Source organism: Chlamydotis macqueenii, chromosome 1, assembly GCF_036417535.1.
Source record: "Chlamydotis macqueenii isolate bChlMac1 chromosome 1, bChlMac1.mat, whole genome shotgun sequence".
Classification (NCBI taxonomy): Eukaryota; Metazoa; Chordata; class Aves; order Otidiformes; family Otididae; genus Chlamydotis; species Chlamydotis macqueenii.
In genome coordinates this window covers 67351825-67375645 of record NC_141556.1, presented here as the reverse complement: position 1 = coordinate 67375645, position 23821 = coordinate 67351825, and the positions used below count along the sequence as shown (strand labels likewise).

The 23821-nt window shown below is 42.7% G+C and overlaps 1 protein-coding gene across 5 annotated transcripts in view; it reads right to left on the bottom strand.

The window, feature by feature from the left end:
- The window catches only part of IQSEC3 (IQ motif and Sec7 domain ArfGEF 3), a 103857-nt gene that overhangs the window by 55157 nt on the left and 24879 nt on the right, over window positions 1-23821 (bottom strand). For 4 of the 5 annotated variants that reach the window (XM_086755329.1, XM_086755306.1, XM_086755297.1 and 1 more), the window contains exon 2: window positions 3446-3526. In XM_086755329.1, the coding sequence (XP_086611455.1) occupies window positions 3446-3526 (81 nt within the window). Of the gene's footprint in view, window positions 1-3445; window positions 3527-23821 lie in introns of those variants that run through there. The other variant, XM_086755320.1, reaches the window with a different exon arrangement.

Genomic DNA, 23821 nt, shown 5'->3' with positions numbered 1-23821 from the left:
ACCAATCTTGCTGATTGCTGGTGCAACCCACCTAAGCAGCCACATAGGAAATTCGCATTGCTAAACTCTGGAGCTGTAGCCTCCCCCAAAGGAATTCACATGCTGGAGGAAAGAAGGGCGCTAACACTGCTTGTAGCAGTCAGTGAAGCAAAGTAGAACAATACGAGTGGGAATGACTGCAACTGCCTCATTGAGTTGGCTTCTATTGAGTGGTTAGACACTGACATGTTCCTAATCATTCCCACTCAGGTGAAGCCAAGGCATTTTTAGCTGGATGGGTAGCAAAGAAAAAGTCAGGAATCTTGGAGGACGACTATTAGGGAAAACTACACAAGAACAACAATGACCATCACAAATCAAAAGCAGAGAGAAACTTTTGGCCCAGACTGTTCCTGACAGCCAACATCTTACTATTATGCCCTGTGTTTCCTTCTCCTTCTGCCCCGCACTTGAGCTGTACGGCTGGCTGTTCTTGCTGGTCTCTCCCACAATCAGGTAGTCACTCTTCTTATTGCCTTGATGCCCCTCTTTATCATCACCTTCCCTGCTGTTTTACATTCCAGCTGCCCATGCTCCCTCAGTCTCCCAAAGGATTTCTGTCCCACAAGATAAGGCTGGGTTCCTGCTGAAAGCAGGATCATTCTTGCAGGTCTCAGAAGGAAGTGATGTGGGCTTAAGTAAGGTTCCTGGTAGAGGAGGAGAAAGCAACCGATCGCCACTGGAGACTCCAAGTCCCTTGAAGAGGCGAGAGTCACTTCCCTGTTTATGGTCTTTATTAGTCCCTATTCTCTTTAATAAGCTTAGACTGATGAGCCAAGGCAGCGGTAGGGATCAGCTGGGCTGTTTAATTAAAGGATTGCAGCTCAGCCCTGCAGTTTGGGGGTTTGTGTAAATGAGCTGCAAGTACATTATTTAATCTGCTGTGCAGAGAGGAATTGGGGCATTAATGAAGCAAACTCTAATTAAAACTAGATGGCTGAGGGTTATTAGTGGCATCAGTTCTGACAGGATTTATCTCATTTAGGGAAACGTCTGATCATGGAGAAGGAAAAGAAAAAAATAAACATGAGCTGGTTTATCAAATTCAGCACAGCATGACTTGTGACTGGCTGTCCATTCAACAGGGCTCAGGAGAGCTGCACAAGGAGTCCCTGTGTCGCAGGCTCTCCCATCAGGAGCCCTGATGAGCTTATTTAGGGATATTCCTGGCTCATCCAGTAACTGATTGCCTATTCAGGCTGTCTGACCCACATATTTCAGGCTTGACTGACTTTTGTTCTGCCTAGGTTCAATGGGCAGCCCGTTCATGATTTGAGCAGGGTGACAGGCTCTGTAAGTGATCTGATGAGCTTATCCCAGCAATGTATTGAGCCATTCCAGAGCAGCACAGCTATCAGCTATAGACATCAGCTCCATGGTGACCCTGTGTTTTTCCCTTTCTGCCATTTTTTTTCCCCTCCTCACTGCATTGTATATGTAACTTCAGATATGAAGGAAACCCATGGCTGACTGCAGGACTTGGCAGAGGCTAGGAGGTGTTTTCTGGCCAGCATAAAGCTGACCGGTGAGTTCAAGAGTCCTGCATGTGCTTTGCCTTTCTTCTGGCACAGTGTGGGAAGGAGGGATGCTCTTCTTGCCTGAGACAGTCACAAAGGAAGATCACATATAAAAGCTGCTGTTTCAAAAAGCAAAAATTCTGTGTGCCTGTTTCTCACCTTCAAATAGCCATAGTGGCTTCAACCATCTCTATCTCTACATAGAATATTGTGTCACGCACAGACAGATTCAGGACTACTCTTGAGGCACTAGCAATGGCGAGGACAAGAGAAAGCCTTGGGAAAAAAGTAAGGAAAGCAGGAGGCCTGAAGAGTGAGACAAGCTACAAAAGACATAAAATGGACAGGCATAGACCAGTATGAGAAACACCGGAAGCCCAGATGCAACATGCTGTAAGGGTCATTGTAATTCATTTCCACTTCTGACTTTCCTGGCTAAAACTCATTTTTGGATGCAATTTGCCAAAGTTGTTAAATTACCGAAGGAAATTATTGCTTCCTCTTCAACTTACATGCCAAACTGCAGGTGAGAAATTTGGTGGTTCCAAGCACAAGCAGGGCAAGCAAACTCAGGCTAAACGGATGGGCAGGGCCCTGGGAGTCACTGGGACAAAAAGAAGGCCTGAGGCATGAGTACGACAAAAATGACCCTAGAGCTTAAGATACTGTAGGACTAACAGCCTTGTAGGATAAGAAAATGCTAGAAACAAAGGGGACTGATTAGAAATAAAATGGAGGCTGAGACAAGAATGGGGCAAGGTCAAAGATCAGGGTATGAAGTTATAACACTAAAGCAAAATTGAGCCTCAGTTCAGACAAAATAGAGCACATAACCAAAACTCTCTCTCACAGTGCTCCAGCGCTCATACTTTTCCTTGGAAGGAAATTAGAAACCAGTCTGCTCCAGTGAGCAGAACAAACAAAAGAAATATCATTTAAAAAAATGCTATAGCCTCACTACAGCAATTCAGCTGCCCAATTCTGTCCAGAGCCCTCCCTAGTTATGCAGGCTTCTTATACAGATGCCAAAGGTCAGATGTAAAAGTCTAGTAGTGTGATAAGGGAAATCTTTAAAGAGAAACCTGTTTGCTATTGACAGAAGGGTGATGAGGCATGAGAAAAAAGGAGTAGGTTTGTGAGATGGAGGTGTAAGGAGCTGTAAGAGAAGGAGATGGCAAGAACAGAGGGACAAGGCCGAGCATGAAAGCTATATGCAGTATGTGCATCTCAAGGACTTTTGAAGCTCTTCGGACTTGTTGGTCTTGGCACTGACTTCATTCACTGCCAAGGGAGTGCTACGACAATTGTTAGTGTACCCATTCCTGGCTGCACTGGATACAAGTTGGTAATAGTTAATAGTACCTGTCTATCGCTGTCCTTCATTGGCAAGCTCAGACCATTTCAACCCATGTAATACTGCACCCCCTACTCTGTCTCAGGGTGTGAGACAGAACCCTGAGTTTGTTTAGTGACTTTTGCTGTAACTTAAAGGTTATGAGTCTATACTGGTGTGTGTCCAGGCACGTTATAAAGTGGGATAACTAATTTGAAGGAAAAGAGTGAAGCATGTGTATGTCGGTGTCAAAGTGATGCACAAGGGTAAAGAAAGGTACAGGCATGAATGTGGGTTAACAAAAGCAGATGTTTGAAGAGAGGCTGAAAGTATGCTTTTGTAGGTGCATGGGTATGTGAGTGGAGACCAGAGGGGGCTTCTGAGCAACTACACAACAGTATGAACAGTAATCTCTGGGGATATGGTACGTAAGGGAGGATGGAGGAGGATGGGCGTGAATAATAGGTGAGTTTTGTCTGGAGCAGGAAGATTAGTGATGGATGATAAGGAAGGAGGGGATGGAAAAGAAGAGGTCTTGCTGGCAACAATTTCCCACCTTGGTGCGGAGTCCGGAGATGAAGGCTTCTGCTCTGCATCAGCTGCTGGGCAACAGAACTGGTGTAAAACAGTTTCATTCCTGTAAGAAAAAACAAACCATAGCAGGTCAGTGTTCAGTTCACTCAGTGGAAAATGCAAGGGAGAATGCCTTTTCCAGGGCTGTTCCAAGGGGATAGTGACTCCTAGAGATGCTGAAAGAGACATCTGATTATTACTTCAAAGTTTTGCACTCTGAAGTGGTGGGGAGCAAGAGAGAAGGGGACTGAGAATTCTATTCCCATACCTTTCCTGTCCCGCTGCTGATGTCAAGCTGTAGAGAATGGGGCAAAAGCACCTAAATAAGAAGTTTACTTTCTATCAGTATCTGTCTCATGATCCCATACATTTAATGAAAAACAGTTTTGCCTGTGTCTAACTATTATTTCTTTTGGGACAGAAACATATCTTTAAATGGGTTTCCTTAGATAGGTTTCCTGTACATTGTAAGGCAAAGAAGTTGATTTTTTTTGTTGACAGTGGCAAAATTAACTCTGTAGATATTTCTCCTGAAACCTCTCTAGAGTGCAGAAATGGCCTCACACAAAACTGACAAGACAAGCACAAGTAGGAGGGCTGAGATCGTGACGAGAGGAAGAGATCAGAGCAAAGAAAAGAAATAACAAACAAACCTGAGCAAAACAGGAAAACGAAAGGCTTAAAATGTGTTTATTAGATAAGAAAGGCAAAAGAATTCACCCAGAGGAAGAAATCCTAGACCAAACTTCCGAAACTGCTCACTAATCTTAAGTGACTTGTTCTTGGTTCTCTTTCCTGGAAACATTTGTAAGGAGCCTGATTTTCAGGAGTGTTGGACACTTATCACAGCATTGGAACCAGGCAAGAACTGCTCAGCACCTCTGAAAATGAGATCCTTTTAAGATACCTCCAGGGAGGGTCTTCAAGGTGTCATAAACAGCACAAATCAACAGCCAATTTTGAACACACTGACCTTCATCAATGAAAAGGAGTCACCAGAAAGAGACACAGTGTCAAGGGGCAAAAGTACTAGGGGAATGGAAAAGAAAATGAAAAGAGAAGAAAAGCAGGGGAGATAAATCAGACTGAGTAGACTGAATCCTTAGATGGCATAAAATCATCCTGTCTCCAAGTCAGTGGAATAGCACTTAGAGCTCTGTTCTCGGTGCTGCTGCGGAGACCTAGGGCTCAAATGAGGTCATCTCCTTTTAAAAATATTTTTGCAGCTTCTAACTCAGACATAAGAAATAAAGCTAAGATTTCTGGCTTGTCACGGGATCTCAGATTCTTCCAAAGGCCCTACCACACTTTCCATCACTCTGAAATACAAAGGTTATCACCTTTGTCTTTCTCAAAATCTGACAGACATGGCCACAAAGATAGCTAAATTACAGACAATGATGATACTGTTCCCAGCCACCTCTTTCCAGCCTCCCAGTTAGCTTAACACAACAAACTGCTTAGTTCTTCCACTTCCTTGGCTTCCAATGCATTCTCAAAATGAATCTTTCCTTAGAAACAACACTGGCAGGACTGGCAGGAGCAACAGAGCAGGGGGAAGATTAAAGTGTTAGCTTTACCTCACTGACCTCTGCCCATGCCTTCAGTCCCTGCCTGTGACAAGCAACCTGCTGGAAAAGACAGGACATGTTTGTGTGACATATCAAATTCATCTCCTGGTCTTCTATTTCTGTAGCTACCCAGCTCACGTCCTTTCTCTCCTGCCAGTCACATTATTGCTGGTTCTCACTATGTTGTTTCTAACTTAAACTTCTCAGGTGGCAAGTACCTATCTGACTGGTGTGTCCATAAATTACTTGTGTTGTCTTTTTACTGAAGCAAGTGCTGGGATCACATTTGAATCTATGTTCAAGCAGGCTCACACAAATACTCCAGTTCCTACATCTTGTCACTCTGCTTCCAGCTATAACCCATCAGGATTTTTCTGATGAAATTTTGGTTTTGCATAAAAACAGATTCATCACATTTAAATTATCTATCTGGTGAAAACATCTTGGGTTTGATAAAGATCCTTCAAATTACAGGGCTTTGCTTGGACTTCTTGGGAGGCTGCTGCAGGGTCATGCCTCCATATCCCACATCTCTAGTGCAGCCATGCCATACAAGTAGCCCCTCAGAGAGCAGCCTTCAGGTTTTCCACCCAGCTTTTTGTTCTGCCCAGCTTCCAGAGCAGCAATGCTAGGAACTGGCTAGCCCAAGAGGCCTGGAGCACCTGCGCCAAGGCAGTCGGCTCTGCAGAGCAGCCCTGGAGTCACAGACATTGTCACCTGCAGCGTGGAAATGCACAAGGCTCTCAGCTGATTCAGCAACAGCCAGCATTCATTCTGAGAGGCATGCTTGGTTTCAGAAGTATTATATATTGGCATTTCCTACTGAATTTAATCTCTACAGGAACTATAGCAACATATTTTGAAATCATAGAATCATTTAGGTTGGAGAGGACCTTTAAGATTATCGAGTCCAACCATTAACCTAACTCTGCCAAGTCCACCACTAAACCATAACCCTAAAGGCCATATCCATGCATTTTTAAATAGCTCCAGGGAAGGTAACTCCACTACTTCCCTGGGAAGCCTGTTCCAATGCTTGACAACCCTTTCGGTGAAGACATTTTTCCTAATATCCAATCTAAATCTCCCCTCGTGCAACTTGAGGACGTTTCTTCTCATCCTATCAATTGTTACTTGGGAAAAGAGACCGACACTCACCTCCCTACAACCTCCTTTCAGGTAGCTCTAGAGAGTGATAAGGTCTCCCCTCTGCCTCCTTTTCTCCAGACTAAACAACCTCAGTTTCCTCAGCTGCTCCTCATAAGACTTGTGCTCTAGACTCTTCACTAGCTTCCAAATGGAATCTTCAAAAAAATGTACGCTTCAAATTTCAGCCAATCATTCTCTAATCTCTACAGTTCCCTAAATGAACTACACTGTTCTCTGTTTTGACTCAAACAGCCCCCTCTGGGAGCCATGATTCCCATGGAGAAGCCACCAGGGAGGTGGTGAGGAGCAGACACTGCCTGATAGAGGTAAATACATGAGGTGTAAATGGGTATTCCAAGACTGTGCTGAAAGCTCTTCCCCAGGACTGGGGGCAGGGAAGGATATCTTATTACTCCTATTAAATCTGAGTTCCCCAAATGCCCAAGAGCAGTTGGAACTCTGGGTCTATTTACATTCTTATTTTACAGCTTGCTTCTCTGGAGATTGTCCCTGTTCATTTTCCTCTTTCTTTCCATCTCTTGATTCTGCATTTATCTGATATTTTTCAAATCCATGCCCTCACCTTTGCAGCATAGCATGCATAGCCCAGACAGGAGCTGGGAGAGAGTTAACTTGCTATAGAAGAAGTTGACCTGTTCCCACCCTGAAGAGGTTGTATTAATTGCTATCTGGAGAAAGCATTTCTTATCTGGTTGCAAAAGGCAAGTGTCCTAGGGCCTTACTATCACTTCTAAGCCTAAAGTGCATGCTCTAGGAAAGCAGCTGTCTTCTTGACTGTGCCAAGTCTTCAGGTAAGATCTTCTTCTTCTTGTGATTCAGGAGGGCCTGGTGGGGTTGCAATGGCTGGTGACTACCTGGATTTCATTCCGCTGTGGTATTGTTAACCTTTGCAGCTTTGAAGTGAGTCTTGAGATACTTAGTATGTCTGAAGTCAGTGTAAGACTTTTGATGGTGGGTTCTGTTTTCCCTTCTGTGCTTTCTTTTTATTTTGCTTTTAAACAAGTCTTACTTCATAAGCTAGAAAGGCTACATAAAACTTGAATGCGCAGCCTCTGCAGAGTTAAATACCAGAAAGCATAAGACTTGTTTTGCCTTTGAAAAACAGGGAGGAAGACGTCTTCAATCCAGTGACAGTTGATTCAGACTCATTACTTTGAGGTGCTGATCTGTAATTTTTTTTCTTTTTAAACACTTCAAGTAGGTGGCAATGGTCTACCAATTAAAAGGGTAGGTCCAAGGCTTCCTTTTTTTGCCTTTCTGTCTCTTCCTCTACATCCCCTGCCTTACTTCCTCAGACTTGCAAACCATCGCACAGACTGCAGCTAAACAAACACTGTTGTGGGCAGATCAGGCAGGTTGATGGGAAAAGAGATGATTTCTCCTGTCTGTGAGGCAGGAGAAATTGAACTCTTCTATTTTCAATTTATTGCTTTAAAAACAAACAAATTATCATCTCTTAGGCTGCATCCTGATGAAAGCTTGGAAGGGAACGGCAAGCAAGAACAAAAGTTGTTCTGAGCCAGTGAAGAGGAGTTGGGTGGTAGAAAAGAGGAAGAGGCTACAGAGAGGGGGAGGCATGTTGAAGGGCCTGTTGAGGTAAATGTCGCCAGCAGTATGTGAGTTGTTCTTGGAGGAGCAGCAGAGGAGAATGGCGAACATAGATGCAAAAGGAGGACTGGGAACAGCCTGAGCCTGTCAGTGCCTTGCTCTGTCTAGCTGGGGTTCATGCTCCAGAGGCAAGAATTTGACAGTTCAGACCTATCTTAAATGCAGAGAAAGCTGTGCTTGGCCCAGTAGTAACCTGTGCTGTCAATTGAAATGTTAGACCCCTCTCCTCTGAGTCAAAACAACTGATTGAATTTTATTCAGTTTTTTTTAACATTGCTCCTGACAAGAGGTATCCTCCAGCCAGCTGACTTCAGCCTCAATGAGGGCATCTCTGAACGAACTGTCCAGCCACAGCAATTCCTGCTCTGTGTTGAATGTCATAGAGAAGCCTGTGCAAAACATCCTGACTAGCACAAGCTGTCTAGTCAGCTCAGGAATTAGCTCTACCTTTCTGGCTTCTTAGAAAGTTGAACTGTGCTGCAAAGGAGCCCCCTGACTAATGCTGCCTGTCGTGGTTTTGTTTAGTAGGGGGGGGCCTAAGGTGGTAGCTTCTGTAGGAAACTGCTAGAAGTCGCTCCCCTTTGTTCAGGGGACTTGGCCAGGCCTATGGCGGACCCACTGCTGGCCAAGGCCGAGCCGATTGGTAGCAGAACGTCCTGTGATAACGCCTCTGCGATAACGTATTTAAGAAGGGGAAAACAGGAAAAGAAAAAAAAGAGAGAGAGAAAAGAGAAGATGTGAAGAAGCTGAGCGGGGGCAGAAGCGCAGAGGGGGAGGCGCGAGCCTCATGGCCCTTGCAGGCCTCACCCTCTGGCCTCTCTCCAGGCAGCCGATTGGGCCCGACTCGGTCCAGCCCAGCTGCAAGAAGTGGAAAGGAGATGAGAAGTGAATAAGATGTAAAAAAAGATCCTGAGAGACATCTACCAGCCTGTTGTGAGGAACGGCTGAAGACGCCAAGGTCAGTTCAGAAGGAGGGGGAGGAGTAATGCGGCTCCTGGCCAAGATTCCCCTGCAGCCTGTGGTGATGACCATGGTGGAGCAGGTTGTCCCCCTGCAGCCTATGGAGGTCCACGGAGGAGCAGAGATCCACTTGGAGCCCGTGAAGGACCCCGTACCGGGGGAGGTGGATGCCTGAAGGAGGCTGTGGCCTGTGGAGGGCCCGCTGGGACAGCTGTTCTAGAGGGACTGCACCCGTGGAAGAGATGACCCACGCCGGAGCAGTTTCACAAAGGACTGTGGCCTGTGGGAGGGACCCCACGCTGGAACAGGGGAGGAATGTGAGGAGTTCTTCCCCCGACCATGAAGCAGCGGCCTGAAACAACGTATGATGAACTGACTGCAACCCCCATTCCCTCTTCCCCCCCTGCGCCGCTCAGGGGGGGAAGGTAGTAGAGATAATGTTAAGCTCGGGAAGAGGGAGGGGTGGGGGGAGGTTATCTTGTTTTCTGTCTCATTATCCTGCTGTTTGTAGTAATAAATGAATAGTTTTCCCCAAGTCGAGTCTGTTTTGCCCGTGACGGTAACTTTAAGGATTTCTCCCTGTCCTTATCTCAAACCTCGAGCCGTTTTTCCTTATATTTTCTCTGCCTGTTTTTCTCGGAGTGTGGGGGGAGTGAGAGAGAGACTGCGTAGTCTGGTCCGATCGGGGCTGAACTACGACACTGCCTTGGTCTTTACAGCCATAGATCTCAAAAAGCCAAGCCTCCTTTCTCTTAAAAACTGGTGGTGTGTCTTTTCTCTTAAAAACTGTACAAGAGTTGAGCTCCAAAAATTGAAAGTCTCTGTAGCTACCTAGATTGCATATCACAGGTCCAAAGGAGTGCAAACTTTCCTAAAATTGCCTTAATGCTGTATCTTCCTTTAGGACAAGTGCCTGGGGCTTTATGCTCACTCAGTGTTGTTGTCCATCCTAAGCATCAGGGCTCACTAGTTTAGCATGGATTACAGCTGTTTTGAAACAGAGATGCCTGTCTGCTGAGAGCTGTATTACGGTAAACAAGTCTAACCCCTTTTTCTTCTTCCTCTGCCCCCCGCAAAAGCAAACGCCCAACCCAGACAGCATATGGAAAACAGTGGTACTCCCTGCTCTCCAGCAGTCAGCTTTAATTAAACAAATATCCAGTGTGGCCTGTTCCCATAGATAAAGAGAAGCTCTGTGTTTTTCTGCATGAATCATTTTAGACTATAAGAAATGCCAAAACAAGACAGAATGAAAACTGCTGTCACGACAAGTACACTGAGCGTGCTTCTCTCTAACATGCTACATCACCCCTGCATCCCACGATGACTGCTGCCGTGGTCAGTTCTGTAGGATAGCTGGCACGGCCCCTTCTCCAAGAACAATGAAGATCACTGGATTCTCCAAGTGCTGGTACTTGCTTAACCTTTGTAGCCTGTTACTCAATAGCCTTGCCCTTGGCCCAAGGGCACATCAGTTCTTAGAAATATGACAATGCTGAAAGGCAAATAGTGATCCTTCAAGCAATGTTCTATCAGTAAATAGCTAGTCCAACTTATATAGCCTTTCTAGTTCCTCTTTAAAACTCCACCTTTTGAAGAAATGCTAAAGGCTTTGACCAAAAGTCATTGTTTGTAGTGCTGGATATCTCAGCTTTCCTAGAGTCTTTTGCTACTTGTCTCTATCTTGCATTTTTTCAGATAGCTGCCAAGAGAACAGATGGACTCACAGAAAATAATGGCCTAGAAGGGGAAGATTAAAGGCAGAAAGAGTCAAAGGAGAACTGAATTCATCTCAGATGAAGTTTTACTGGCTGTTATCTTTCCTAAGACGAGGACTGGAGAACCACAAATAGGTACTATTTAGCAATGTTAAACTTATGAAAGGCCAGTTGCATGGTCTTCTGACTCCCCCAAAATGTATAGCTCAATGCTACCTCTACCTACTAAGGGAGCTGTGACACAACGTAGCTGAAGTTAGCTACAGGCCTTCCTCCTTCTATCATCTCCCTCCTGTGCTAGATCTATTTCTGACTCCAGTCAACCTGGAACTGAGAGTTGAAGTGAGATCTGAAAGAGGCAGTGTTTCCAAAAGAGTACCTTCTAGCAACTAGCTATTTCTCCCCTGGGTCTTCACTTTTCATTCCAAAATACCCTCGCTAAAAATTTCTATCTCTCTTAATTAGTCATCCCAATTGCAAGTCATTAGATTGGTGTCTTGGAGGGAGCTGAGTATGGGCAGAGTTTATGTTGCAGGGAAACCATACATGATTAAAAATAAATTCAAAGTAATTTCTAGAATTTAAGTTCTTTAACTCCTTGTTAAGTCTGACTTCTTGTAAGTCCTGATTGTTACGGGATATTGTTGATGGCAAGAATTTGACAAGATTCAGAGAGGAACTGGACATTTTAAAGACTAACCTATGAGAATACTTAATGCAGATCCTTCCCAAAGACAATGTATAGGACTCAAATATTTAGAAGAAGGCTTTTATGGGTGTCCCATGGCTATCTATTGTGGCTCTTCTTGCTCTTCCCTCTTGAACATTTGATGTTGGCTGTCTCTGAAAAACAGCTACACAAACCAGATTCACAAATCAGACTATCTGAGAAACCCTGTGTTAAAGGGCAAGGGGCTTAGTAGCTAAGATACTGAAGTGTAGGAGTGCAACAAGACTGAAACTGGAATTTGATTTTACATTCCCAGTAACTACAACAATCCCAACCTGAGTGTCCCCGGGATGCATCTTAGGAATGGACTGATTTGGTAATCTTCTCTAAATTGTCAAAAACTTCTGTATTCAGTCAAAAAATGTCCCAGTATTAATCCTTAAAGAAAGGAGGAGACTAAAGCAGCCTGGAGTCAGATTTGCATAGTAGATTGCTGAACAACAAATGAAGCAAAGGGAAGAATTAAGCAAAAGATGATAGGAAGATGATTTGGAATTTGTGTGTGTTGACCCAGCAAGCTCTTACCAACACCTTTAGGTTACTTTGGTTTTACTTCCCATTCCTTAACTGCTTAGCCTCTGCCTCTGCCTATACTCCACATCTGTTGGTTTTACTTTGCTCTCCAAGTCATCACTGCCTCAATTCCCCTATCAGAAACATCCTCTTAAGTGGCAGTGCCTATCCTTAGTCCTTCAGCCATAGGTAGGTCAGTGCCATATTTATAAAGGGCTTGCATATGCCACTATAGACTATGAAGAACCACTTTATATGTGTTCTACATACTTGTCATTGGCTCTCTGGTCTGTTGCCTACAGGGGTAGATGTTCATAATGTATCTATGTGCAGAGTTCCAGTTACATCATCCAGAATGAGGATTGTCTTATTTCAGGCCAAGGACTGTCTAGCTCTGCCTGTAACCCTTCACAGGCTTAGATATCTAATTAATTGTATGAAAAAAAAATGAAGATGTGTGTAGATGATGTCTAGATGCCAGCACGTAACTACTGCCTACAAAAACATATTGCTGAAGAAACCGCCTGGCAATGTCAGCATGATGGATGAATGTAGAACATACACATAGATGCCCAGCTTTGCCAGGATGCACGGTAGCTCTTCTTTCAGTCGATGTGAGCGCCTATCATTCCACAGCTCTTTCTTTAGCATTCTCAAAGTTGTTCTTTCTTCTTCTGTCCGCCCCCTCAAAGTCATGCTGGGAGGTGTGAGCATACCAGGAGCATCTATTCTCTATGCTTCCCTGCCAAAAATGAAAAATCAAATACGTTTTGTAGTCTGGAACTTGGCCTGCCTTGAACACTTCATGAGTGTTGGAGAGAATGTCTTCTTCCATGATGCTTCCTTAGCAATCTGATGATCAAAAGATCAGAGCTTGTCCTTTAAAACCTAGTTAGCACCTGCTTAATCATCACATTGCTTCTTGGTACAAATTCATTTAAGGTTATAAATCCTTTGCATAGCATTACTATAATTTTGTTTTTCTAATGCTAGGGGATAGGATGAAGATGGGATTCCCATTGACAGAGTATTTCCCGTTTCTCACCAGAATATGCTGATTTGAGAGACCCTATTAAATATCTTAAAACAAATTCACATTAGTAGTATAAAATACCATATGCATACACTACTGTTTGGAAAGTAAAAATTCAATGTGACACGCTGACGCAAACATGTATCTTTGAGCTATTGTGGGTTCCTCAGAACAGCACAGCTTGGAAGGATAAGCTTGGAAGGATAAGCACAAGGCACCGTGCTGAGGAAATGGAATTTCCTGTGTCGGAGGAAGATCTGAGCCAATGCTGCTGTGATCTGATCTTTTTTTGGTTAACTGGTTGGGAGACTACAACAGATATGTCAAATATGCCATTCATTTATCACCATCTGCTTTTAGGGATGGAAATATAATGCTATATCTTGGTTTCTCAGCTTACTTTACTCCATAGATGTGGCAGGCAATTCTCCTGTATATCCTTACTCCTACCTTCAAGAAATTCATGGAGAAAAGTGTGGGCATGACTGGCAGATGAGTGCATCAATTTTGAAAAGAATTTGAGGTGTTTTGCATCAACTTCAGTGTGAAGAACATCACCAGTGGACCAATGTGTATGAATGTGTACTAAAGAGGGTCCGAGCATGAAAGGATGTTCTGAACTGGCATCCCTGGGCTTAGGGTCAGAGTCAGCAATGTGTCTGGGAGATGGTGAAAATGAGCTGTGGCCTCTTGTGTTCTGGCTCACTGGGGTCTGCTCCTGTGCCACAGACCTAGACACTCTTTTTTCTTGTTGGTGACAGGCTACTTGACAGAATTTTTCTTACCCAAGGACCTAGGCTCCAGATATCACTAGCAAGAGTGAGGAAGACTGGAAAGACATCACCTGTGGATTCACTGTATTCAGTGAAAATTGTTGCTGATGAGTCCATTTCGTTACCCACAAACACTTGAAGGAAATCTAATCCATTTGTTAAGCCTGCAAGGAGTGGTTGAGCTAACTGCCAGATTTCCCCTATGTGCTAGAAATGGGCAAGAGCAGAAAAAGGAATGGAAGAAGCAGTTGGTATTCATACACGCCCCAGGAATCGGCTGGAGGAGGAGAGTCCATACTGCCTTCTGAGTCCAGTTTGCCAGATAATCTCCTTGTGACAGCCAGAAGCAAAGTCTGGGGCCAGTTTTTGGACCCACTTCCAGCACTTCTCATGCTGGGTGGTGCATTTCTCTGTACAGTTTTGTGGCTCTTGGTGCTTCAGCTACAGTGAGATGAAAAAACTTAAGGTGAACTAAGGATGATAAACTCACTCTCAATTATCTGGGGACTAACTTCATTATAACCAGAGTCAGTCTAGGTGACAGAAATTGTCCAGAGAAGGAAACTTAAGATCAACTATCTCCTGTACAAAGAAAGTCTGATCCTTAAAGCGGTAAACATAATGTATTGCATACACATGCAGTGTCTTAATAAAAGGTAGCAGCTTGAAGAGATTTGGAAATAGTACTCAACTTTGACAGAATAAAATACTCAGATTTGGGACATATGGATGGTCTGGGAGAAGCTAGCATTGCTGAAAGTTCTTGTAGAGGTGTACTTGTATCTCTGATGTAGCTATGTTGCTGTCACTCACAGAACTACTAGTTGAGGAAATACTCTTTGGGCTTACGGGAGATGCTTCTCATGCTTTCATATTTGCCCAGCGGAAGTGATTCACTCAGAAGCTTCTCTTCTTGACATTAATTTATTTCCTGAGGCACAGTAGGAATAAGGATGAGGGAAATTATTGTACTTGCTAAGCAATTCCCACGAAGAAACTTCCTGGATGGAAGAGTTTGTCATCATCTCCTAGAGGGGTTAGAGGGGACTGCCTCTCCTGAAATGTCTTTGAATTATATGTCAATGGGGAGTCCGTTCACTTCATTTAAATTGGATTTCTCTCTTCCAGAGGAATATCAGACAAATAGAGCATGGCTGTCTGCTAATTGGATTGGTGCTTTGTAAGCACTAAGAGGAAGAAGGTGAAATGGCCATGGTTGGAGGAAATGCTGTATGTTGGACTATGCAATAGCCCAATGTGCTCCACCAGTCTTGTTCAGATTCTCTGTCAATGGTGCAAACAGTTGATGACTTATTGTGATAGACAAGTCACAGCATCATTTGCTCTGGCTTGCTAACAGGGTGAATAGCAGTACTCTGGAAATCCAGCTACTGTATAAAAGAGCAATCTGATATTCTAAGCATACGCGCACAGCTAATCATGTGGAAGGGATCCTCTAGTGATACATGCAACACTCACTGGGAGCGAGCAGAGGTTTAATAAGTTGTAGCCAAAACTATACTTCAGATATCACAACTAGGAAGCTGCTATGTAAATCTGAAGCATGTGTGAGGGGGAGTTTGTGTAAGTTCCTGAAATAATTTCAATTAAATAATTACCATAAACAGAAGTTGTATCCATTTGTTTCTTAATAGAAAGATGGTATATTCATACAAAACTACTTTTCCAAGACAACATGTGACCTTTTCCAAGACAGCATTCCTCACTTCCAACTATCTTCAATATCATAATTTCTTTTAAAATTTATATATGTAATGGAATAATTACATGTCTGCAAATGCATGCTGATAGCAACCTTCTGTAGCTTTGAAACATCTTTCATACTCTTCTGTTTTGTACTATACAAAGGCCCTTTCTTCTTTGTTCAAATTATAGATTTATAACTACATAAAATGGAAATAGCTGGCAAAAGTTCACTTTTAATTACACTGATGAGCACTCTCCAAATCCCCTCCAGTTCTTCATATAATAATTATAGTTTGTCAGCCTAATACGAATGAGTACATGATACTCCTAAAGAGATCCAGAACTAGCACTCTGCCTGAATGCTCTGCTAGCAGAGTAAACACCTTTTTTCTTCTCTCCTATTTTGGGCTAATATGTATGAACACTATAAAAAAGCTAAGGCTTGTGTTAGTGGAATTGGCAACCCTTTTTGTAATTACTGAGACTGTGAGATATAAATGGAATTTAGGTCTCTTCCTCAATAAGAAAAAATTATTTTTACTTTTTGAATAAGTGTCAGAATTGGACTCAGTAAAATTATTTTTCTTATAACTGAGTATTAGATCTGTTTTTAATCAGACTTAGACTTCTTACTGGGTTCTCACTCATGTGGCTTATGTTTAACCCCTTAGTACAGGAAGAAAGCCCCAGAATTTTCTAGAGGCTAGAATCAAACTGTCCCTCAGCACTGGAGAATGACACAAAACTATATGAAGGAGTGCTGTTCAATATTTCAGAATCCCATAACCGTGTAAATTAGCCACATACACAGAAATGTCTCACTAGTGAGCTCTTCGTGCACCTTAGCAACACTGTCTTCCGTAGACTTACCCCTGCATGGAAATGCATGGCCAGATTTGCTGCAGTGTGCAGGCAGCTCTGTATTCGATGCTGGATATGCAGCTCTGTATTCAATGCTGGACACCAGAGTAGCATGAGAGTGAATTGCAACAGCTATTAAAGGCAAGCTTAAAAGCTTGTTACTAGCACATTGGGCTGATGAACTAAATTTAAGTAGAGGTTTTATTCTGTGTACTCACTAAAGATTATAACGATTGTTCTGTGGGACAAGTCATAGAGTCATAGAATGCTTTGGTTTGGAAGAGACATTTAAAGGTCATCTAGTCCAACCCCCCTGCAAGAAGCAGGGACATCTTCAACTAGATCAGGTTGCTCAGAGCCTCCTGCTGCCTAGTACTGAGCTGCTCAGCCTCTACTGTATGTTGAGGCTTGACACAAAATGGTATAACAAGAGGAGCACAATTGAACGCAGTAAGAAAGAACATGGCTTGGCTTGGCTTGCAGAAGGTTGCTTCTGGCCCTTGGTCTGCGGCCTTGGCTATGGAAACCCAGTTACTACCAGACCTGCAGGTATCTGGGGCTGTTGCTTCAAGGACACCTACAACTGAAAGTGGAGTGGTTTCCTAAGTGGGAAGGATAACAAGGAGAATTAGGAATGCAGAATCAGACATAGGCTACTTGGTGGCATACACAAGCCTGAATTTTGCTGTTCTCTGATGCTTCAGAGCTGAGATGTATCTGCTATGTGAAGGAAAAGAGTAGAGGAAAAGGGCAGGATCAGTTGCAGAGCTGACTGTAATGCCTCAGGTGACAGATAGGAATAGTCACCTTGTTTAGGGGGAAATTTAATTTCCTCATTTCCCTTCCATACACTCCCTTGTGCTTCCACCAGGGCCTTGATATATGGAAAGTAAGGAGTGTTCAAGACTGCTTGTGGACACAGGAGCTGGTTGACACCCAGAGCAGCTGAATTTGCATATGTAATTGCCCTGGAAGGAAAGTATCATTTGGCACTAATACAAGTGGGGAGAGGATGCAACTTGCATCCTCAGCACTTGACCATCATAGACACTTGGGTTTGGGTTAAGAGGAAATTTCAGTTTCTTGAGGGTTCATAAACTCCTGACCTTGCTAAGGTAGCAGAAGGGCAGGTAGAATTAATGAGACATCCTAAGACTTGGAAAAACTGAGAAAGCTGTTCCCTTTCCCCCTTTTAACTGCTCAGTAATTCCTAGAATTTAAAACCAGTAGGACTTACAATGTATTGTCAAGTCAATTTATCAAGATGATAACAGTTTAAGTTAGTCTGAGGAGTTGGATTCTTTTACACTCCTTGTCTGGTGCAGTAGCACTGGAAAAAAATAACCACAAAAAAGAGAAATCATCACTTTTTAACCTGATGTGTTGCATATACTAATTGTTCATCCATGCCCTATCTCAGAACTGAGATACAAATGTCAGCTTACACTCATATATTGGCCCAAAAGAGTGGTGCTTCAGTCAATGATGACTATAGTAACATACATAGCCTAAATCTGCAACCAAATGTACAGCTCACCTTGAATTAAATGTGCTGCTTACGTCTGTCTATACTACTGGATCTCTCTGTAGTGCCTTATTGCAGCTAGCTTGTGCTTCGTGGGCAGTCTTGACTTGCTAAGCACCTGACTGACTGACAAATCCATTACTGTTCGCTACTTAATAAAGCTTTGAGCTTCTCACCATTTGCTGGAGTCCTTTATTTCCTTTCCTTTATTTGGAAAAAAAAAAAGAATATATAAGGTGCGATTCTAGAAACATAAACATTTTTTCAGGAAAGTTGCAAACACAGTTACTAGAAATCAGAGTGACGAGCTGCGGGACTGATTATGTTTCTGCTCCTAAAACAAGATGGCTGATGCAGACCTTCTGAACCTTGTGACAGTTACAGCTGGGCAACCTCCTCTAACAACTGAGATTTAACAAGTTTGCTCCAGTACCCTGGTGCCAACAGGCACACCATGTGGCTCAGCATAAGCTGGCAGTGCTATTTGTGCTTTCACATTTCAGCTGTGAAGCTACATCAGTGATGGTCCCAGACCCTAGACGCTGGGATGTGACAGTACTTCCCATCTTGGGAAGAGGCAACAGCAGTGGCAGTATCTGCATCTGTGGTTACTTTAGCACTAGGGGCTGTTGAAATCTTGATTCTTGTGATGAACAGATTCTGAACAACCTAGTAAATAGATTTTAATCAAATAAGTGTCGAACAGTGAGAAGCACAGAGGTAGAACTCTGGATTAGAAAAGACAGACCACTTCCTTCCCATTCTCTAAACAGGTATGAATAGGCGAAAGCAATTATCACACTCCCAGACTAGGAGGATCAGCCTTGCTTGTAGCTGAAACACAGCCCCCTGCATCGAGGGAGTAGCTACACGTAACAGTTGTTCTCAGGGTGACTCCAGAGCAAACGAATTATCACAGAGATTCCTTACTCACTGGACTTATTTCATGGCAATGAAATAGAGCTCACTCAATGCATCATGGAGACTAAATATCCTCCCTCCTGTGCTAGGAGGGGTAGTCTATCTCCGGGGTGGTCTAGTTCTATGCCATTTACATGTGGCATTTACATGCCATTTACTGCTCCACCCCAGTCCTACCCTACAGGGAGATATGATTCTTCGTGCCTCGTGTCTTCATTCTGGATTGCCAGAATTCCTGTCTCCCCATGGCTGCTGCTTCCTCTTCTAAAGGATTAGTACCTGATTCCTTACACAGTTAAAAGAGACCAGCGTGTTCACACAGCAGAAATACTCTTGAAATGTATGAAGAAGCAGGAAAGCCGTCCTAGGCTCCTGCCTGTGTGCCCTTGACAAAGGCAGAATTTGAGTTGCAGCTGCAGACCACTATTTAGTCTCTACAGGCTGAGGCCTCCAAGGACATTTTTGACAGTGATCTGGGGACCATCTGTAAAGTGAAATTCTTACTAGACAGTCAGAAATAACCTGATAAAAAAAAAAATCAGAAGTGATTCATAGTGGAGTGAAAGTAATACAGAATAACATCCATCCTTGCAACAAACTTGACAAAAACATCTAAATGAGGTGAGAAAGGGACATCCTCTTTATTTTTAAGATAAAAGTTGTTCTGCCTTGCTTGGAAAATCAACAAGTAAATAACACTGAGAGTCAAATCTACTTTTTATACACTTGCCTTCTAGTTTAACTGGAAAAGCATCTCCTCAGAATTTTTCTTATCCCTGCCTCCTCCCTGGTCATGATTACTTCAATACAGTGGCCGACCTCATATCCAGACTAGATGAAAATTGTTCTCCATCAAATAGCAGATCTCCTAGCTTAGTTTAAACTTAACTCTCATTGTATTTTATTCTCCTTCTCATTGTACCTCTCCTAATAGCTGTTCCTCAGCTGAATGTTGATTGCTTTCCCCACTGCTCTGGTCTGTGCTTACTCAAGCCATATAAACTCATACTTCATTGATGTGTTTATTACTCCTTCTACCCACCATATTTTCAAATTAAGCTTGATGCTAATAAATTAATCTCTCCAGTCTGTGTGGCAGCAGTTATGCCCACAGTACAACTGAGATGGGGCTCAGCATAGTGGTCCTTGCTGGGATCTGAATCATCATAAGCAAGAGATACTTTGGCAAGAGGATAATAACAGTGGTCACTACAGATTATGTGATGGGTACTTGATAAGGTAGTTTCTATCAGGGGGAGCTTTGCTTTTGCAAGAAAGGATGCATTATGTGATGTTTACAAAATTACCAAAGAGATGTCATTAAAAGTACTGGTGGGTGTCTGTGTGTGGTGGAAAGAAGCAGTACATTACAGTCCTGAGATACAGGCAATTTGTATAAAGCTGAATACTGAAAACAAAGTTAAGTTGATTCTTGCAAGGCAGAAGTTTTCTAATTGTGCTGCTGTGCAATTCCCTCTGCTGGAGCCAAGCTCCCTCCTTTAAGGAAGAACAGCAGAGTGTAGTTGGGGGCAGCAAGGTCATAGAAAGCTTTAGGTTTTGTCTCTTTAAGGAAAGGGCAAATTCTGAAGCCTTTTCTCCTCCCCTTGCATAATTATCCTCTGGTTAACTGTGGTATCAACTGCTTTGCTACTTCACACTATGACTCTGTCTGTAAAGAACCATGTCATAATTGGCTGTATTTTATTTGTTCTGTTTCTGCTTTACTCCATAATTTGAAGCATATCTTCCAAATTCCCAAGCTTAGGGTAACTGATGCCACTGTGAATTTGAGGGCATTTGCTTGCGTTTTGCACCTTTGTGCAGAACAAAGTAAATCAACAGAATAACAGAAATACCTAAGACATTTCAGACCCTGTTTCTATGTCCTCAGTTACTAGGCACTTCAATTCCTATACCTCTAGGAACAACCACTGCCTTAACAATTTTCTTCTTATGTACCACTTGTCTCTGCACTATACAGTACTAAGACAGTGAAGATCATATTGCCAGAGTTTTGACCCAGCACAGCCAAGACTCACTGGAAGAGTATGTTGGGATGTTCCCAAGGGATGTTATTTTGGAACTTGCAAGGTCTTAGAATAGCAATAATTTTTATTTTCTTGCCAGAGTAATGCTCTTCAAATTACTTAAGTGGAAAAGACTGTCTTTCTCTTCAGGTCTTACGATAGCAGGACTTGGATTCTATTCCCACATTCACTTCCAAACAGTGACCCATTCTTAGTTGGATGGAGAGAGAATTTCTCATCTTGAAAAACAGGTTGTGTTACAGATTGGAGTCTGATGGTTAGGCTGCACTTGGAATGGACCACGCTTTTCTAGCATTTATTGAGACTTCATAGTGATTACTGTCATAGGGCAGCTCAAGCCTCTTCGCAAAACAGCGCTGAATTGTACAAAAGGCATCAATAGAGAAAAAAAAATAGGAATTTTTTGCTGCTTCAACCCCGGTATGTAACTGTATGTCATGATTCAGTTGCATGTTTCAGGTACCATTGTTAAAATGTTGTCTGGAGTAATCAGCTTTAACTGCTTACATAGCTGAAAATGCCCAGCTGGTTTATGTGGTTTCAGGATATAAGGCTATTTTTAAAAAATCAATAGTCAAACATAGGGTGAATATGTGTTACAGTGAAATTAAAGTACCAATGGGAGACTGGATTTTGTGAAGAAGAATCATTTAAAAGGACACTTAAGACAGAATACAACCTTGCTGCAAATTTATTGGCACCAATGGCATTTACACAGCCTATGCACAGATGGATCTGGTTTGGAGACTTGTAGCTACTATCTAACCAACAAGTTTAATGGGAATGTCAGCCCTCCATATCAGGAGAAGCAGGATTCTGTTCTTATACACTAGCTAGGCAAATGGCATTAACAGAGACATTTTATAGTTTGTTTTTATTCACTCTGTAATAAATAAAGTAAAAATCAATTAATAATATAGTCAGTGAACTTTGTGAGATTTCTTACTCTAGAATCTGTTTGTCCAGCTCTATTGGAGAACTTCATAGGTAACATGGTAATGTTTCCATGCAATCCACTTATCAATAGTTCTAAGACAGGATCAGAGATTCTGGCAGAGGTTAACTATATTAGAAGATACTCCATAAATAAAACATAAGCAAAACATGAATGTACTAGGAGATTCTCCATAAGCAAAAAGACTGGAAGGATTCCAGAAGACCGAAATGTTTCCAATGATGCACGGGGAGACTTCTGTATAGAGGCCGAGGTACAGAACATAAGGGAGGAGTTTGGAGGCTTCTGTGTAATTTTTACTCTTTTCAGAGGGAACATACAATAACTGCCATCAATATGCTAGCCAGAAAAGAGTAAATAAAGCTTGTAATGTCTTTGACCACCTACTTGGTACTCTACATCCAATCATCCTTTGTCCTTGAAGTTTTCTCAAGGTTTTGATTGAAACAGAATGTACCCTGGCGGGCTATATGGAATCCTTTAATATCCCACTCTTAAACCCCAAACCTTGGTCTTATTAAAATTGTTAGCACGTCTGGTAGAGTGAGAGAGACAGAGAATGCCCCAGAACTGTGATAAGGTGCCACATGAATACTGTTTCCAAACTTTTTAATCTTTCCCAGCACATACAAAAGAAGCAGCTGGCGAAGAGTAAGGGTTGAAATGGAATCTGGTTGTTATTCATCTGGGATCTCCTCCAACTTCCACTAAAACAGTATTTCCACTGAGTTTGTATATGATCTGATTTCAAGTCCCATGCAGTGAATCCTAGCCAATTCAGCTCTTAAGGCTTGTCCTGACTCAAATGCTAACTATCTGCATTCAAATGAAGGCTCTTTCTACTTAGGAACAGATCTTATTCTTGTGTCTGTTGCATGAGAAATGTCATCTATTGCCATTTCAAGTGGGAGAATCAATAAACAATATGTCTTCCCACACAGCAGCCTCCCCTAACAATGCCTATGTTGTCCTCTCTATCTTCAATCTTTTTACATTTGCAACTAAACACTTTCAAATGGGAATATTTTCCTACGGGCAGCAGAATTAACAGTCTTAATCCTAAGAGCCCCTAATGTTTCCATGATTAATATTTCTTGAACAAGGGTTTAGAGAAAGATTATGCGGGCAGGTATGCAGTTCTGAAAAATCCATGGCTCACATATAATCCACAATACATGAACCAGCACAAGCCACAAAAAGACTGAAGCAAGAGCAAGAGGTGCAAACTGTCCCACTTATCTGTACAGAGTCTGCGTGCCAGTATTACAAAGTTCTACATGACTTACTGTGTCCCACTAAGCTGATGCTGAAAGCAGGCACAGCTTGCAGTAGAAGGCGGTGCGTGCTTCACTTTTAGGAAAAAAAAAAGCAGTAGCTCTGCTGAGATCAGTGAACCTCTTGTAGGTGCAAGGCACATCATTTAGGAATGTCTGGAAAGACCTTTGGTCCTTGGGCTGAAGAAACTGAAAGAGCAAAGTGGTGGTTGCAAGTATACTACTCCTGTGCTCCTGCGGCACGTCCCTTTGGGTGAGGGCTGATGATGATTTGTTGAGGCACATTGTGGAAGCCTGAGCTACCATGACCTGTGCTATCCTTGTTTTCTGAGGTAAACAGGAAAACTCAGACCTTAATAATGTCAATTCTGAACTTCTCACCAGGGCTAAATTCCATTTGAAGGGAAAAGAGCAGCAGGAATGATGTCTGTGTTTAGTTATCTCATATCTTGTCTTACATTGTCCTCTCATGAGTGTGCCAGAAGGCCAAAAGGAGACCACTGATTGTCGTGTAAGAGCTGCATAACAGACTTTTCCAGTTGTTGATATGGCATGTGGAAGAGTGAGTGAGCTGTGTTCCTCTTCTACCTAATTCAGAGTGACTTGAGAGGAAAACATTTGCTCTGAATCTGCAGGGACTTGAACCTATGCCTCTCTTCCTTCCCAAATGAGCTCTGAATCCAAAAAACTTACCTGCAAAAATGCTAAGCTGGATCTGGATTTCAACCTCCAATTTTTTTTCTTAATCTTCTTACTGGCAAATTGTACCAATGTATTTGGAATGCCATGCCCATCTACAGATTCAAGTGTTGAAACATATTTAAATATCAAAACTTTTACTAATCTCTGTCAGAGACAATCTGACAGAGAACAGCAGAACAATCTCACTATTTTTGTTTTCCTTGAGCTTTCCCAGGCAACTCTTGCCTCTTTTCAGAGTCCATCTTCCACCTGTTGGAATAGGAAGTTGTGTTGTCACCCATATGTCTTAA